This window comes from Silurus meridionalis, chromosome 14, assembly GCF_014805685.1.
Source record: "Silurus meridionalis isolate SWU-2019-XX chromosome 14, ASM1480568v1, whole genome shotgun sequence".
Taxonomy (NCBI): domain Eukaryota; kingdom Metazoa; phylum Chordata; class Actinopteri; order Siluriformes; family Siluridae; genus Silurus; species Silurus meridionalis.
This window is the reverse complement of record NC_060897.1, coordinates 4,261,668-4,279,167: the sequence shown is the minus strand read 5'-3', so window position 1 is coordinate 4,279,167 and position 17,500 is coordinate 4,261,668. Positions and strand designations below refer to the sequence as shown.

Genomic DNA, 17,500 nt, shown 5'->3' with positions numbered 1-17,500 from the left:
CTTAGTATATATACACACTTCCTTCCTAGGGAAGACGTTAGCCTGAGATGAGCGTACTGTGTGCTATTAGCCTCTAACTGCTTTTTCCACTTTGTTAATGCGAAATGACAGGCTGGCGGATTTAATTGAAGGTATATATTACATCCATGTTACTGGATGATACACAGTATAGTACGTAGACAATGTTATTGCGCCGTCCACTCGGGTGTTTTACAACATAAATCATGCCCGTGCTCTCAGCTTATTGTGTTTCTGATTCATAGCTGTGGAATATGGATGGCTTGTGCTGTCACTGTCCTGAACATTGTGGTTCCAGTTGTTAATTTTCCGTCAAAGTGACTTGCATGGGTTGTTCCTTGCTCTGTATAATTCCAGGGTCGTAGGTTCCCTTTCAGGGATCAACCCTATTACACGGAATTTCACTAGATGACTGTCCGAATCTCAGTCTCATTACTCAGGCATAACATTATGACCACATGCATAGTATTGTGTTGGCCTCCTTTTGCTGCCCAAACAGTCAGAACCCTTTAAGCATTAACAACATGAACTTCTTCAGCAATTTGAACTTCAGGAGCTCGTCTGTTGAATCGGACCACACGGTCCAGCCTTCGCTCCCCACGTGCATCAGTGATCCTCGGCCACCCATGACCCTGTCGCTGGTTCACCACTGTTACTTCCTTGGACCACTTTTGATAGATACTGACCACTGCAGTCTGGAAACATCCCACTGCCGATTTGGAGATATGTATATTTGGAGCTCTCTGAAGATCTTACACTCCAACCCATGTAAAACTCATCTCGAACCCATGTTCTCTAAAGATTCCCAAAACCCTGAGCCCCATGGTCCCTGAAATAAAGCTTTCAGGATGCTAATTTATATTCCCTATAATCTAAATTATTTTCTTTAAATGTTGTATCTTTTTTGTATGTTGGATCATTAAAATTTCTAGTAAACAACCCGATATTTTCTGGGCTTTATGCTCTCAGTGGTTGAAGTCCCTTCATTTTCTAAAATATGCATATTTTCCCAGGGCCTCTGTGTTTCCACTGGAGATATCTCTAATACAAAAGCCCCTTATTCGCAGATCTATCTATCTATCTATCTATCTATCTATCTATCTATCTATCTATCTATCTATCTATCTATCTATCTATCTATCTATCTATCTATCTATCTATCTATCTATCTATCTATCTATCTATCATCTATCTATCTATCTATCTATCTATCTATCTATCTATCTATCTATCTATCTATCTATATTAATCCAAATTCAGCTACATGCATTTGGTAGCATCCAGTGCATCTTTAGCATCCTGAGGGAACTTGAGGAGGTTATAGAATCCCCCTCTGTATTTACTGCTTTTGATTGGCTCTGTACATGTACCTTGCACAATGACAATAAAGTCTAATCTAATCTAATCCAGGGAAAATAGGATAAAGGAATATAGGGCTTTAATACACACAAATTATATTGCAATTGGTTATTACCTGCCAGGGTGCTGTTCTGTGAAGGTTGATGTATCACTCTGCTATGCTAACATACACAGATAGTAAGGGACTACTTAAACTAATGGGAAGCATCAGGGAACTAAACACACTGACAGTGATTTACACCTCTCTTTCTTTCTTGCTGGTCCTATCTGTCTATCATTCTCTTAACAACTCCTTTACTAATCTTAGAACCCGTAACTGTTTAAAGAGCCCTTGAAACTGTTCTCTATCACAACAGGGTACAAATTGGAATATATATAAATATATGTAGCACTCCCATGCTCTAAGATCTAGAGACAGTTATTTTTGGTTCATCACCACTATCTCTGTCTTGTTTCTTTGTTTCACAGGAGTGCTGTTCCTGCAGTTTGGCGATGAGACCAGACGTGTCCACATCACCCACGAGTTGAGCAGTATGGAGACTCTACATGCGCTCATAGTGCACATGTTCCCCCAAAAGCTAACAGCTAGCATGCTCAAGTCCCCCAACACGGCCATCCTGATCAAGGATGAAGCACGCAACGTGTTTTACGAGCTGGAGGACGTCCGGGACATTCAGGACCGCAGCATCATTAAGATCTATCGCAAGGAGCCAGTTTATGGTTCCTATACGGCGGCTGCACATCTGGCCAATGGAGACCTAAGGGTAAGTGTGAGCGTGTGTGTGCTATTAACTGGGAATCAGTAATGATAGCTATGCACATACTCAAGTTCTGGTGTTTAGAGCTGAAGTTAAATCCCAAGCCTCACAATAAGCATTGATGCCAACACTGTGTCTGTGTCATAATATTTATTATGCCTCCTAATGCTAGTTAGTTTATTATTTTGTTCTGCATCTTGCAGAGAAATGAGCATTTCTTTTTAGGAGATATATAACCCATTAAAGGAGCATTATTACTATCATAATGACTTTTTTCATATTCACTGCTATTGAACTGAAAACATTTATTTATTAATGCATATGGTTGGTGGGTAAATCTATCAAATAATTAGGCTATGTTAATAAGAGGTAAAATAGAGGTCGCTCCGATAGCGTAAATATGAATATATATATATATATATATATATATGAAAAAAATAAATATGAATATATTCATTCATAAATATAATAATATTTAAGAAATTATAAAACAAACAGCACATTTTACCAATAATTTGCCTCTAGAGGCCGCTGATGTAATAACAGCAGTATGGATAATAAAATGGTATCAATTTTTGTCGATAGCCGATAGTTCCAGCAATCAACTATAGGTGCCTTGACCTCTATTCATAACTTTTCGTTTAAAAAAATCATCCTTTATTATCGAATACATATATGATATGAGTAAAACATATTTAAAATGACAATTCAGACAGCCATTCCAAATGTGGAGGCGGGTCTCATTCGTCTTATTAGTTTGGAGACCCCTGTTATAGAAGGTTCTCTACTGCAGTAAGGCTAATATTCATATACATTTTCCGAAGGTGTCTGTATTTAGATCTACTGTGGAGGACTGGAAATAATTGTGTAGGTTGAACCTCGTATATTTTAGTGCGTTGTGAGATCTCGCAAAAGTGCGAAATGATTTTGACTATGCAAAAACGAGTCCCAAAATAGTCTCCTATTTATACAATAAAAAAATAAAAAAGGTGTTTTCTGGACACAAAGTGTCACTTAGCATCCAGCTGCATGGGTTATACCATCAGGTTCTGTTAGGGCTGAGAAATTCATTTCACACCATTTTTTTCGGTTTTCTGATGGAGCTGCGAGAGATTTATTTGCATCGCAGCCTTGGATGAGGCATCAAGCTAATCCATTGTGGCAAAGCGGACACTAGATTAGTGAAAATCTAATTTCCACTGTAATCAGTTTTGTATTTGAATGCTAATTTCCAGTATCATTTTAAAATATGTCTTATGAAGTAATATGAATGTGTCATTGTCCACTGTCTTGGTGACAGTATTAGAGAACAGGGTGCAGGCGGGGAAGTTCGCTAAGTGCTAAGTGGTTAGCATGTTCACCTTGCATCTATAGGTTTTGGGGGCTCAGGTCCTCCATGTACCTCAGGTTTCTTCCCCAATCCAAAGCTATGCGTTTAAGGCATTTTAGCATTAAAAGATGAAATGAGATAAACCTTTCTTTGTCCTACAGTTATGGTATTTGACAGATGTTCTTATCCAGAGTGACGTACAATTATCTCATTTATACAACTTGAACAGTTGAGCATTATTTCTTAAGGGCCCAACAGTGGCAGCTTGGGAGTGCTGGGATTTAAACTTACAACCTTCTGATCAGAAGTCCAACACTTTAACCACTGAGATACCCCCTTTCCCACACAACCTTTTTTTAGGAAAGATGCTACAGAAATTAAATGGATGGAGCAGGTGGATATTGCATTACTTGCTAGTTGGTATTCCTTTGAATGAATGTTTTCTGTTTCAAATATTATCGTGTCCAGTGGTGGACAGTACCAAATGAAATTTGTTACTGTATTTCAGTAGCTTTTTCATGTAGCTGTACTTTACTGAAGTATTTGCATTTGGCAAGACTTTTACTTTAACTTTTTATTCAACTACATTTTGCAAAATCTGTCATCCTTTTTATTTATGAGTGGATAAAAACCAATCAAGCACAAAGCAAACTACCAATTAGAGTCAACCGCCCACTCTGTTTCGTTTTGTTTCCCGCTTGGTATCTTGTTATCTACTTGGCACCAACATACAGGTTAACATCAGTTCAACAGCAAGCAAAACATTTTAAGAGGAATAAATGATTGAAGAGACTTCTGACTCGAACGTGCCACAACACCCGTGGCCTCATTGGCACATATTAGAAGTGGTTAAAAAGAAGGTTTTGGGCTTAATGATAATTGTTACAGATATCAATCAGTGTTTGACTCATTACAATCAATCTTTTAATAGATTGGTGTGTTAAGCATAAGATTCGAGTCTTTTCACATAAACTGAGTTGATTTAGCAAAGAGTTTTGTGATCAAAATTATAATAGGAACATTAGAGCCATAATAAAATGAGTACTTTGGATGCATTTGAAGGCAAATACCTTTGCTTAATACTTTTTACTCAGGTGAAAGTTGAAAGGGAAACTAGTATTTTAGAGAGTGGATCACTACTTTAACTCAAGAACATAGTTTGTGTACTTCGTCCACCACTGCTTGTGTGAAACACTGCTTATTTTTCCTCCACCTCTCTGGCCAAATGATGACCTAAAGGCTTAGTATTGGGAATGATAGAAATGTTGCTTCTGCTAGTTCAAAGTGCAAGGATAATTTCGATCCACTCCAACTCTAGACATGGTGGAGGGAACAGAAAAGACCCCAGAGCCCAGTCTTTATAAAACGTTAAAGTGTCTGGTCCTTTGTTTCCTGACAGTGAAACCCTTTCTGTCATTTTGACGGGTCCCTCGGTGCAACACAAGCTTTCAGTGCATGACAACCACTCTTGTAAGAGTGTGTGAGGAGAGTGACTGAAATTGCACAAATCCTTCGAAATTTACCAGACTGTCAATCAGCACTTGGGTCCTAATAAAGGAAAAAGGTACACGAGCATAATAGGAAAGAAATTTCAACATCCACTGCTGTCTGTTCCAAAATTACCCTACACTCTGAAAGAAGAGCCATGGCTAGTCTAAAAAACAAAAAACAGAAACGTGTGTGTGTGTCTCTGTGTGTGTGTGTGTGTGTGTGTGTGTGTGTGTGTGTGTGTGTCCTAGCGTCAGGTTGTCTAATATTATGACCGTAACTCTAGACGAGCAGAGTGAAAGCTCTGAATAGCATGAAAGGAGTTCTCCCGACTCAGATTTCCTCCTGATGAATAGACCAAGAGGAGTGTGAGGGGGCAGAAAGTCTGGAGCTCCATTCTCATCTATTTTCTACCTGCAACCTGCCTCTGAAGTCAAGCTGACCCATGGAACATGAACATGACACTACTCTTTGTGTTCATATTTGTGACATGCATGCAACCATGTCACCTAGGGGGTAACTGAAGTTCCTGCTTGGGGCAATCAGGTTACAAACACTGCTGTACAGCCTGACCTGGGGAGTAGAAGTATGTGCATGTGGGCATATCCCTTCAAAGCCCAAATCCAGTCACTAAAATGGCCTCAACAACAGTTTGGATTAGAACTCTTTTCTTATAGAAAAAGATTCCCACTAGAATATCTTTATTAATGATAAACACTGTGAAAACTTAACTATCCAAAGAACCAATGAAAGAGGTTTTATGTACAACTTTTCTGTCTCCAACAAAGGAGAATTTTAGTAATGAGCAAGGAACCCCTTAACCATTGAAGGAACCTTTGAGAAAGGTTCAATGCAGAACTCCCAATTAGAGAAGTGTCCAAGTAGAAAACCATTAAGAACTTAGTAATGGCCCAGGATATTCATCCATGTCCATGTATTAACCTCCTGGCAGAGGCAACCCTGTGAGCTAAAGTATGTCATGCCATCACACTATTTTTTATCATTTTAAAACTGATTTTATTAAATAAAATCTATGTATTAAACAGAAATAAAATATTCAACTCTATGTACGTATGTATGTATGTGAATAATCGACCCCCTTCCTTGTTCTCGTTCTCAGAGAGAGATGGTGTATGCTTCACGCGAGTCATCGCCCACTCGTCGTCTGAATACGCTGCCCTCCTCTGGCTCATCCCCTTCATCCGCCTCTCCCGCCCGTTCCCGTCTTTCCTACAGCGGTGGACGTCCACCTTCGTTCTCCGGCTCTCAGCATGGACACCATGGACACCACGGATCTCCAGCTCATGGTCCAGCAGGGGGCATGACCGCATCACCATCGGCCATCCTCGAGCGCCGGGACGTCAAACCCGATGAGGAAGTCGCCGCCAAGAATGCGCTCCTGAAGAACGAGAGCCTCTATGCAGATCCGTATAGCTTGGTGCCTGATGGACATCGTCTAAGCATTGCGTCAATGGGCGACCCATTGGGAATGCCAGGACCGGGCGGGCTTTACCGTCGCGGCTCCGTACGCTCTCTGAGCACGTATTCGGCTGTGGCTCTACAGGGAGATCTAGACGATCAGCTCTATAAACCGGGAGCCCCGCTCTATCCTGAAACTTACTCGGCTCTAGGTGCAGGCTTCAGGCTGTCGTCTTCGTCTTCTCCCCAGAAAATGTCCGACTCATATTCGGGGACACTCAGTCGTGGCTCACCTGTCAGGCAGAGCTTCAGAAAGGACTCATCCTCATCTGTGTTTGTGGACAGCCCGAAATCTAGGCCAAGCTCCAGTTCAGAGCCACTAGGTGGCGAGACGGGGAGGGGGATCTCTGGCTTTGGAAATGAAACCGACACACGGTGAGGAGCAGCAAATGGTTACGAATGCCTTCAATAGTATAGGTATACGAGGTGGTATCAAAAAGTCTCAAGACTAGTTCTGTTTACCAGAAAGTACAATACAATGCTCCCACCATTTCTGCCACTTCTGTAATGTGTCCTGGAAGTCTTATTTTCGAAGCGTGTCAAGCACCGTTTGCGATTCTCACTGGATCTCCACAACGGAGCAAAAAACAGCGTCCTTTAGGCTGGATCTTCATCTTCAGGTAGAAAGCGAAATCCGCAGGAGCCAAAGCTGGCAAGTAGAGTGCGGAAGTAAAATCGTGTGGATTGTTCTCTGTCGATCATTATGCACAAGTTACCTAATGGTTTCGCCATTTTCGGGGATTGAGCTTGTATCAGGTCTTCCTGATCTCTCATTATATTCTAGTGATGTTGTTCCACTCTTGAAGTGCATGTGCCTCTCAAAGCACCTTGAACGACTCGTTGCAGCATTGTTGTATGTCAAAAGCATGTCATGTCAAACGTCTCTGTGGCAGATTTGCCCAGCTTATTTTATTTTGCTGTCCATGATGAAATTGCAGACCTGGTCAGAACTAGCAACATTAGTCTCGAAACTTTTTGATACCACTTCGTATCTGTGTGTGCATGTGTCTGTAAGCGTGTGCATGAATCAAAGTTTGTAGTTGCCAATTGTTGGTCCATTTTTAGCAGGGATCGTATGGAAGCCATGGAGAAGCAGATAGCGAGTCTCACAGGCTTGGTGCAGAGTGTCCTGACCAGAGCACCGGACAGTGACAGCACGTAAGACACACACACACACACACACACACACACACACACACCAAACATATAGAAAAATGTATACAATATGTGCCCAGGCATTTAAATCACTCATACTAAATGTACCTCATTTACAGAAGCTCATTCATTAAAATGAAAAAAAAAAAACAATTCTGCCATTTTACTCGAAAAATCACACGCCTGTGTCTTACATGTGACATGAAACAGAGTGCCCGTGTCCTAAGTGTATCATGAAGCTGTTGTGTACGACTGTCGTGTTTCTGCTATGTGCTTCTCATCCGGCTTGTGTTGTGTAACGCTCGGATGTGTGTCGCGCTTCTTTTATTTTTCTTCTTTTTTGGCCGCCTGTGGGCCATGTGTCCCCCCGCTTCGTGGACGTTGCCTTGTCTTTCACTTTCACCCCGGTATATTCGCTTCGTTGGACAGTCATGACAGTGCACGCACATCTGCATCTGCATTACGTATACAGAGAAACACAGAGACCAGAAACATTGACAATGTGACACTCAACATACACACACACACACACACACACACACACACACCAGTAGTCTGAGTTGGGTCCAGGAGTCTGAGTCCACCATTAGATGCTTTATTTCATTAGTTGTAAAATTATTACATTTATAACAGTAATGTCTATGAAACAATTTACTTCCTGTTATCACTTTTATAGCCACTGCAAAACCAGTTTTTCTGTGTACTTAACAGGTGTACAAATATTGAAATATGAAAAATAATAAATACTATAATTAAAATAATATAGTAATACAAATATTGGAGACTCTTTCCAAAGATATCAACAATTTTATTTCATTTTGAGTTTAATGCAAAATAAAGCAACATTTTTGCTTGAAGAAGAATTCCTTTGGAAATGTTATTATATTGCACATGTATAGAACAGTATATTAGTACAAATATGTCAATATAAACTGGTCATGAACTACTGGAACCACTGGAAAGTGCTAGCTCTGGGGTTGAAGCACCAGTAGACAGACAGACAGACAGACAAATAAACAGACAGACAGACAGACAGACAGACAGACAGATGATAGATAGATAGATAGATAGATAGATAGATAGATAGATAGATAGATAGATAGATAGATAGATAGATAGATAGATAGATAATATTATTCTTAAGTATTTCCAACAGTTGTCCACTCTTTAACACCCCACTGGACTCTAATTTTGAGTATTTATTGGATATTCGCTCGCCATCTTCCCAAAAAAGTGGAGGTTACTACAGTATAGCAGCAAATGAGGACTAAATGTGAAATGGGATGTTCAGAAATCACATACGACTCTTGCATCCACAAACCATTATCCATAGAGTATATGTATAAATGGTATAAGATTTTATATTTATAACTATTTTTTTAAATAAACAAAGACATGATGGTGGACTCAGACATAAGAAACCCATTGTTGTGTAAGCTAATGCAAGACAGGATTAGCAAGGAGTCGTTGGATAGTTTTATGACTTTAGTGATAGGACAGTAGATGTAAAGGTTGTGGTATAGTGTTTACTGGTGTTAGAACATGAGATTGGGATGTTTGGACAATGAGAAGAGACTTCCACGCTCACCAAAGACGCATCAGCAAACTTTCTGAAAGGATATAATAGAGTGTGAGAGTATGTTGGGAAACCCCCCGTCCCACTCCGTTGCATTTGCTGGTGTTTGGTTGGTGCGTGTGGAGCCGGGCGCTAGCTGATTAGCGGGCGTAGCGCAGTGTGAGGTGGTTATGCGTGTTGCCGTCCCGTGTCGCGCTGTGGCAGTATCACGCCTGTGTGATCCTCAGATGCGGCCTGCTGCGGCTCTGCATGATGGCGGGCTGCCCTCGGGACCCAGGGACCGACTTCTCACGGCCCTTCCCTTTCTCTTCCAGCGAGAAGACGGAGTCCACCAGCGACGGCTCAGCCACAGGAAGTGAGTATAACCTGTTTCGTGTACTTTTTATAAATATTTACATCATTTCAAATAACTCTAGAAGGTTAGAAAGTCGGCCATCTTGAACAACCAAAATCCTCTAAATCTCAAAATTAAGAATTGATCACCCTTGAGCACCACAACTAGGTCATAATTACAATCGGTATATTATTATCTAATGCCAAAAAAGTTACCAGTAATTGAAGTGACGATTCTGCATGCCAATACAAACTTCTTAGATTTGATGACACCAAAAGAGACACGTTTTTAACAGAGGTTATTTAGTTTTTAGGGGAAAAAGAAAAACACTTGTTTACACACACACCGCCAACATATACACACACACACAAACCCCATGTCATAGACACAATCTCAGATGTTGTATATTTGGAGCCCTCTTACATAAAGAAGAATCATAATGTGCTTTATTGGCAAGCATGCTTGCATCTACAAGGAATTTTTTTTTTCTCTCACAGAAGCTTCAGTTGCACATTTATTCTTTTATTAAAAGATAAATAAAATTCTGTAAAATTCAATAAAATTTGAATGAATAAAAAAAGGGGTATTGCACATTTTTTATGACATAAATAGATAAATAAATAAATAAATAAATAAATAAATAAATAAAAACAATTATTTCACAGAAAAATAAAATTAATAAATCTGTATGGAAACCCCACCCCTCAGAAATATTTTTTTCTCCCAGAATTATTGATTTAATTGCTGAGCTATGATCCGTTTTTTTTTCCTGTTCTGTTCATGTAAGCTTCTTTCCCACTGACTCACATTACCCTGTGATCTCTCTCTGTCTCTCTCTCTCTCTCTCTCTCTCTCTCTCTGACACACACACTCATTTTTTTTATAACCCTGAAATCGTCCAATGCTTATTTCCTGTATAGTATTAGACAGACTTTATTTCTCAAGTAATCCAGAATGCAATCTGGTGTTAAAATTCTTTCCTAAGATCTCATCAGGGGTTGTGCAGCTGTTTGGTTTCACCATAATCCCACCTCTAAAACAGACCCTAACTGTAGGTGCCAAAGTGCCAAGTCCTCACTAAACCCGTGCATGCTGCGTTCATGCGTTCATTTTTGATTCGGAACTGAAAAACAAAATATTAATTACGTTGGCTTTATTTTTTTGTGCATTGAATATTGAAAGCGTGAAAAAGGAAACAAATTGTTTGAGCACACACACACACACACACACACACACACAAAAGAAAACGAATTTGTGTTTTTTCTAATTTAACCACATCGAGTGTAATAATCACAATCGCACAATACCAAATTTAATCAATGCCCTAAAGTGTACAAAATTTCCCATCCCAACCTGGAAGTCAAAGAGAATTTCATTGGTGGTCTTTTCTTAGGATGGGAGTCTTTTCTCAGTGAAAATGTCCACTCTGGAGCCATTTGCAGTGCAAATTACAAATATTTCATACTATCTATCATACAATTGAGCAGTTGTGGGTTAAGGGCCTTATTTAGGGGCCCAGACTGCTCTGTGGTCATGGGATTTGAATTCACAGCCTCCGATCAGAATGTACATTTATGGCATTTGGCAGACACAATTATCCAGAGCTACTTAGATTTATCTCATTTATACAACTGAGCAACTACGGGGTTAAGGGCCTTGTTTAGGGGCCCAGAGGCCCAGAAGTGGCAACTTGGCGTGGCAGTGATTTGATATGTTATATATAGTAATATACAGTATAACTGTGCTAAGATTTGCAGTGGATAAGACGTCAAGAAGATCAAATACGCCCAAATAAGCTAATACACATAGAGTTTGTACCTTTATAAATGCAGGTATGGTACAGTATTCAGTAGCAGCTTGGTGTGGCTGGGATTTGAACTCACAACCTTTGGAAACAAAGTACAATGCCTTAACCTCTAAGCTACCAACTAGCTACCACTAAGCACCAGTGTGTCTACACTGAAATTAATGAACTTTATACAGGCTTTAATGAAAGACAGTGTCTGTTACATGGCTTGTATCTAAACAGTAGCTTACCAAGAAAGTCATTGTTCACTGTCTTCCTCCTTCCTTTCACAACAATTTCTCTCGAGAGTTTATCTTTTGGCATCGTCGTGCGTTTAAAAATCACCATCGGTGAAGTTTTTCTCCCGATGCCGTGCAGCTCAGAACACAGGTGAAGTGTGTTTTCATGCCCGGTTGTTTTCAGCGTGACGAATGATTCGCATTTCCTGTAGACAGTCTGAGTGAGCGGCAGGTCAAACGTCGGAGGAACCTCATCCATATTTATGATGTGGTGCGGCCCGATTCAGTGGGAGCGCATCTGATTTAATATAAAGAGTTTCATTGGTTCACCTGAACCTGTTCCGCAATTTCATTGGTCTAATATTATGGGGCTCCGTTTTTTGGCTTGAAGTTTGTGAAACCGGGAAAAACCCATAAATTAGCCGCTTCGTTGTTTAAGCTGCAGGGTTCAAAGCGTGTGAAAAAAGTAGTGGCTTATAGTCCGGAAAATACGGTAATAATCTAACAATAAAATGGCAAGAAACTGAGGCCGATTTAAAATATTATACTGTACATTTCAAAAAAGTTACTTAATTTTTAAAACGAATGAACACAGCATACACAGGCCTCACTAGCTTCCTCTACTCTTTTTTTTTTGCTGTATTGAATTAATGGGGTGTTTTGTGGCAACTCGGATGCTCTGACTTCCTGTACTGTATGTTGCAGCTGGCCGGCTGAAGAGGAAAGGTAGCACCGTCTCTGCTTTCCCCTGTCAGTTTGAACTGAGTGTGCAAACACACACTCACAAGCTTTTATATGTATATGTATATGTATATATATTGATATGTGTGTGTGTGTGTGTGTGTGTGTGTGTGTGTGTGTGTGTGTGTGTGTGTATAACTCCTTCTCTCTCCTCCAAAGTCTGACACTCTCACCCTCAACTTCTTACAACATGTGTGTGTTCACTGAATTGCCCTTTTATTCTGTTCACCTGCCATGTGGGTCTATGAGAACTGACTTCTTTATCGTTTCATCTCACTTCCTTTCTCGAGAATCACACATTTATAAAGTCAACTGGTGCTTAAGTTTTCCCTGTTTTCCTTGTGGAAAAAGACACCAATTTTCCATGAATTCCTATACAAATCCAATGATCAGGTGTCAAGAAACAGACGAAATGGTGAAAAAGTGGGCTAGAATTCGACAAAGGTTACGCTGTGTTGTTTGAATCGCTCCATAAGAGAATCAGCGTAACCAAGCGCAAAGTACTGGGGAAGAAGGTAGAGATGAATCAAGGTGGTAATTATAGAGGTGGTATAAAAATGTTTCAAATGTAGTTTTATAACACACCAACAGATGGCAGCACAAGGCTGCACACACAATCACAGGGAGCACCGACCTTCATAAGTCAGTGTTCCAACATCAGAAGCTGTGCAACTGCAAATCTATACAACAGTATTGTACATGAAGGTGGCCACAGTAGGGACGGTAAGAATCACAGATTCGAATCGGAGCATCGGTGCAAATTAACGACGTGCAGCATCGATTTAAAGAAGTGTGCATTGGATACAAGTTGGTGTTTGTATTATAATGCATCGTTTTTAACATATTTGCATCAGTAAAAAAAACCTATGTATTTTTATATAAATATTAGTAGATGCGTTATACTTTAATTATTTAGATTGATTTCTCCTCGCTAAACCGTTTCTCTAACACGTTCTCTCAGCACCGCTGCTGCTACATGAATATGACGTATCGCAACACAACAGAGACCGAGTGGTGTCCCGAGAGTCACATAGAATACAGATTTACATGGCAGAGGTAGAGCTGCGTCTTCCTGCAGACAGAACAGGAAAAGAACGTCTGCTTTTATTTCATCAGTTTTCTTTTTCTTTGCACTACAAAGGCGTGTTTGTGAAAGAGCCATGCGTTAGAAATCAGAAGGCACTTAAGTAAATTGATGATTTGTTGTCTGTCAGAACCAAATAAAATTGAATTGCATGGCATCTTTCCTTTGAATTGAATGGAATTCGGATCACACTGCATCGGCAGCTGCTTAATATGTATCTTTGATGGATCGTATCGTTGGCTATGCATCGAAATACGAATTGCATCGGCCACAATCTATTGTTGAACAGGGTAGTGGGGGTGCCAATACTTTGTGCACCATTAAGTATGAGTTACAGCTAGCATTTGTGCACGTACAAGTGGTCTATATGGAAAGTGGACCGAATAAATTGTCATTTCAGTGTTTATATGTGTGGAGTTTCGTGTAATCACTTGTTTATTTCTTTATCAGCTTTCTGGTGTTTAAAAAAAACCCTAGAAAGAAAAACACTAACGGCATGTTTACTCCAATTGATTGGACTCTGGAGAAGACAGTGCGCCATGTTAACCGTGTGTGTGTGTGTGTGTGTGTGTGTGTGTGTGTGTGTGTTTGGGTGAGACAAAGGGATTTAGACCAACGTGGCATGTCTGTGTTACTCAACACGTTTAGGTGTGCAGGTTTCAATGCTTATATCACATGACTTTTGACCCCGTGGCATTTGTTTCTTAGCTCTGACCCCTTCAGCCCCACTCGCCCTGATGCCTCCTCCGCCCACAAGCCCACACACCTCCACCGTGTCCAAACTCCAGATGCAGCTTCACCTACACGAGCTCAAGCAGAACGCCACTGACCTGCGCAAGCAGCTCGCCCAGCTCCGCAAGATGCAGGTAACACACACACACACACACACACACACACACACATACACATATGCACACACACAAACACATACGCACACAACACACACGCACACACACACACACATACACACAAAAATAAAGGCACACAACACACACATATCGACTGACCAGAGAGAAAAAGTAGTACTGAAATGGCTTGAATTGATTCCTGAGTCATGTTCGAAATCTCAAAGAGTCAATTTGGCAATTTGACTCACACTGGGATTTATACTGTAAAATGTACCTATATAAAGTGATGTCATTTGATGGACAGGATTAGAAACAAGTTAATTAGAGAGACCGTGCAGGTAGGACAAGCTGAGAGAGGTGCATTTGAGATGTTTAGTCATGTGCAGAGGAGGTACATAAAGTATATTGGGAGAAAAATGCTCAGGATGGAGCCACCAAGAAGGAGGTTTATGAATGTGGTGAGGGGAGACATGCAGAGGGTTGGTTTAATAGAGGAGGAGGTAGTGGCAGACAGATGGTCTGCTGTGGTGACCCCTAATCGTAGCAGCCAAAAGAAGAAGAAGATGTAAGGAGATGTTATGATAGCAAGATGATGATGATGATGGATGGAGTCTTATTTTTTAGAGCTTCGTAACTTGCAGCTCTGAATGTTGTAGAATAAGTCAAATAAAACACTGTTTCACAAAATGTATGGAAAATAACTCCATTTGATATTTCTTCGCTCACGATGACACGTTATCGTTGAGCACCCGTCATTGTGGTTGCTCAGTGGTTAAGGAAGGGCATGGATTCAAGCCCTAGTATGGTTAATCTGCCACTGTTTGGCCCTTCAGCAAGGCCCTTAACCCTTTGTGTTCTAACCCTTTCACTTCACTGGGATATGCGAGGGAAGATGCACCTCTACCTCTAATTTCACAAACTCTGAAACAAGACAATCTGAAACTGTTTTTCTGACACATTGAGGTTTTTCTGAACCCTGAAGCCTGGAAAGAAAATTCAGCGACCAGTGAGTGAACTTCTCCAGACGCTGAGCCGTCATCCTTAAAAAAACGACGAGCGTCTCTGTGAGCTTTGAAAAAATCGGATAAAACACACAGACAGAACAATCAGGACGGCTGTTCAGCCACACACAGGGTTTACTGTGAGTTCACCAAGCTGGAAAAAAATAAGTGGAGCAGGAAAATGGTATTTAAAAAGGTGTGGTAGATTTGGGGTTCTTTTGTATTGTTTTGCTGTCTGTCTGGATGCCCCATTATTTGATATTTAAATAATATTAAATAACACTTATATAGAGGCCTCTGTGCTTTTAGTAACAGTAAAGGAGGCGTGGCCTCAGTGCTTTTAGTAACAGTTAAGGAGGCGTGGCCTCAGTGCTTTTAGTAACAGTGAAGGAGGTGTGGCCTCTGTGCTTTAAGTAACAGTGAAGGAGGTGTGGCCTCTGTGCTTTTAGTAACAGTGAAGGAGGTGTGGCCTCTGTGCTTTTAGTAAAAGTGAAGGAGGCGTGGCCTCTGTGCTTTTAGTAACGCTGAAGGAGGCATGGCCTCTGCTTTTAGTAACAGTGAAGGAGGTGTGGCCTCTGTGCTTTTAGTAACAGTGAAGGAGGTGTGGCCTCTGTGCTTTTAGTAAAAGTGAAGGAGACGTGGCCTCTGTGCTTTTAGTAACGCTAAAGGAGGCGTGGCCTCTGCTTTTAGTAACGGTGAAGGAGGTGTGGCCTCTGTAGCTATCAGTCTGGCTAAAGGAGGCGAGGCCAAAGATCCAGTTCTGGCGTGAACTTTGACTTTGTTGAGTAGCCTGAGACGATGGGAACATGTGTATGAAAAATATGTGAAGGTCACGAAAATAATCACGGAAAAATATCAGGAACACAAACGCGAGCAAGAACAGGTTGTATAGGAAGGAAGTATAGATTTTAAACACATGTATACACACACACACACACACACACATATATAGATATATATGAAAACACACTATTATGCATAGATTATACAGTGACAGCACTCAAAACAGAAAGAAAAGCATTTTCCTAAGGGCTTGGAAGCAGCACTGAGAAAGTGCTTGCATCAGAATTTACACACACACACACACACACACACACACACACACACACACTGTTCCACACTTTTCTTTCCACAGTTTTTCCTTAGAGTCCAAAACTTTTGCTATGGGATTAAAGACAGCCTGTATGATAAGACATATTAAACCAGTCAAGGACAGTGCACACACAAACACACACACACACACACACACACACTTTATTAAATGACTGAAATAAATGAAAGTGAATAAGGAGGTGTGAAAGCCTCATAGCCAGCAGAATGTGTCTGTGTGTGTGTGTGTGTGTGTGTGTGTAAGTACACGTGTAATTAGATAGTTGCCTCTGTGTGTGTGTGTGTGTGTGTGTGTGTGTGTGTAGCTGCAGAATCAGGAGTCTGTGCGTTCACTGGTAAAACGTACCGAGGCAGAGCTGAGCATGCGAGTGTGTGACGCTCTAAGGAAGCAGGAGGACCCTCTCCAGAGACAGCGCCTCCTGGTGGAGGAGGAGAGACTCAAATACCTGAACGAAGAGGAGCTCATCATCCAGCAGCTGCAGTGAGTCACTTAAGTTCAGATCCTTTTGTCATAGTTACAGATTTTGAGTCACTTCCTGTTTACAGAAACAGACCCGCCCCTTTTATTTATTTCCACTTCGATGTTTAAAACTTTGCACCTCGATCCATAGCCAACGATACTATACATTATATTTAAATAAATCTTTTTTTTGCAAATATGTTATAGACGATGCATCGTGATACAAAAATTTCAACTTGTATCCGATGCACACTTTCAAATAGATAACTTTTATGCCGATTCATCGACCTCCAGCGAATCAGTGAATATTCCAATCCCTACTGCCCACCAATCGCATGCTCTAATTCAGAGCCTGTGACGTGCCCCTGGAAGGCTTCGTGTTGGTGATAATTGACGGGACTCAATAACTAACAGCGATTTGCTGGGATTGAATTATTTACTCAGCGCTGTTGGATCGGGCCGTACGGTGAAGAGCACATACACTCGGTCTGCTGAAATGAGATCCCCAGCAGCATAAAGAGGCTGACTGAAGCTTCATTTATTCCAGCATGTGCAGCAGGGCTGTTTTACACCATACACACACACACACACACACAATCACGTGGGAAATTCACACAAATCATTATTCACGTATGATTTTTATTTTATATGCATGAGTCTGCACATTATTTATTTAGTGACATTAATATATAATGTTTACATTTATTTAAAAATGCATTAAAAATGTACAAAAT

At 40.7% G+C, this 17,500-nt stretch overlaps 1 protein-coding gene across 7 annotated transcripts in view; it reads left to right on the top strand.

The window, feature by feature from the left end:
* Positions 1-17,500, top strand: part of si:ch211-278a6.1 (SRC kinase signaling inhibitor 1) — a 159,187-nt gene that overhangs the window by 120,651 nt on the left and 21,036 nt on the right. For 5 of the 7 annotated variants that reach the window (XM_046865934.1, XM_046865930.1, XM_046865929.1 and 2 more), the window contains 7 exons: positions 1,846-2,141; positions 6,074-6,807; positions 7,498-7,590; positions 9,391-9,518; positions 12,228-12,248; positions 14,056-14,213; positions 16,612-16,787. In XM_046865934.1, the coding sequence (XP_046721890.1) occupies positions 1,846-2,141; positions 6,074-6,807; positions 7,498-7,590; positions 9,391-9,518; positions 12,228-12,248; positions 14,056-14,213; positions 16,612-16,787 (1,606 nt within the window). The remainder of the gene's footprint in view (positions 1-1,845; positions 2,142-6,073; positions 6,808-7,497; positions 7,591-9,390; positions 9,519-12,227; positions 12,249-14,055; positions 14,214-16,611; positions 16,788-17,500) is intronic. The other 2 variants (XM_046865931.1, XM_046865935.1) reach the window with 2 other exon arrangements.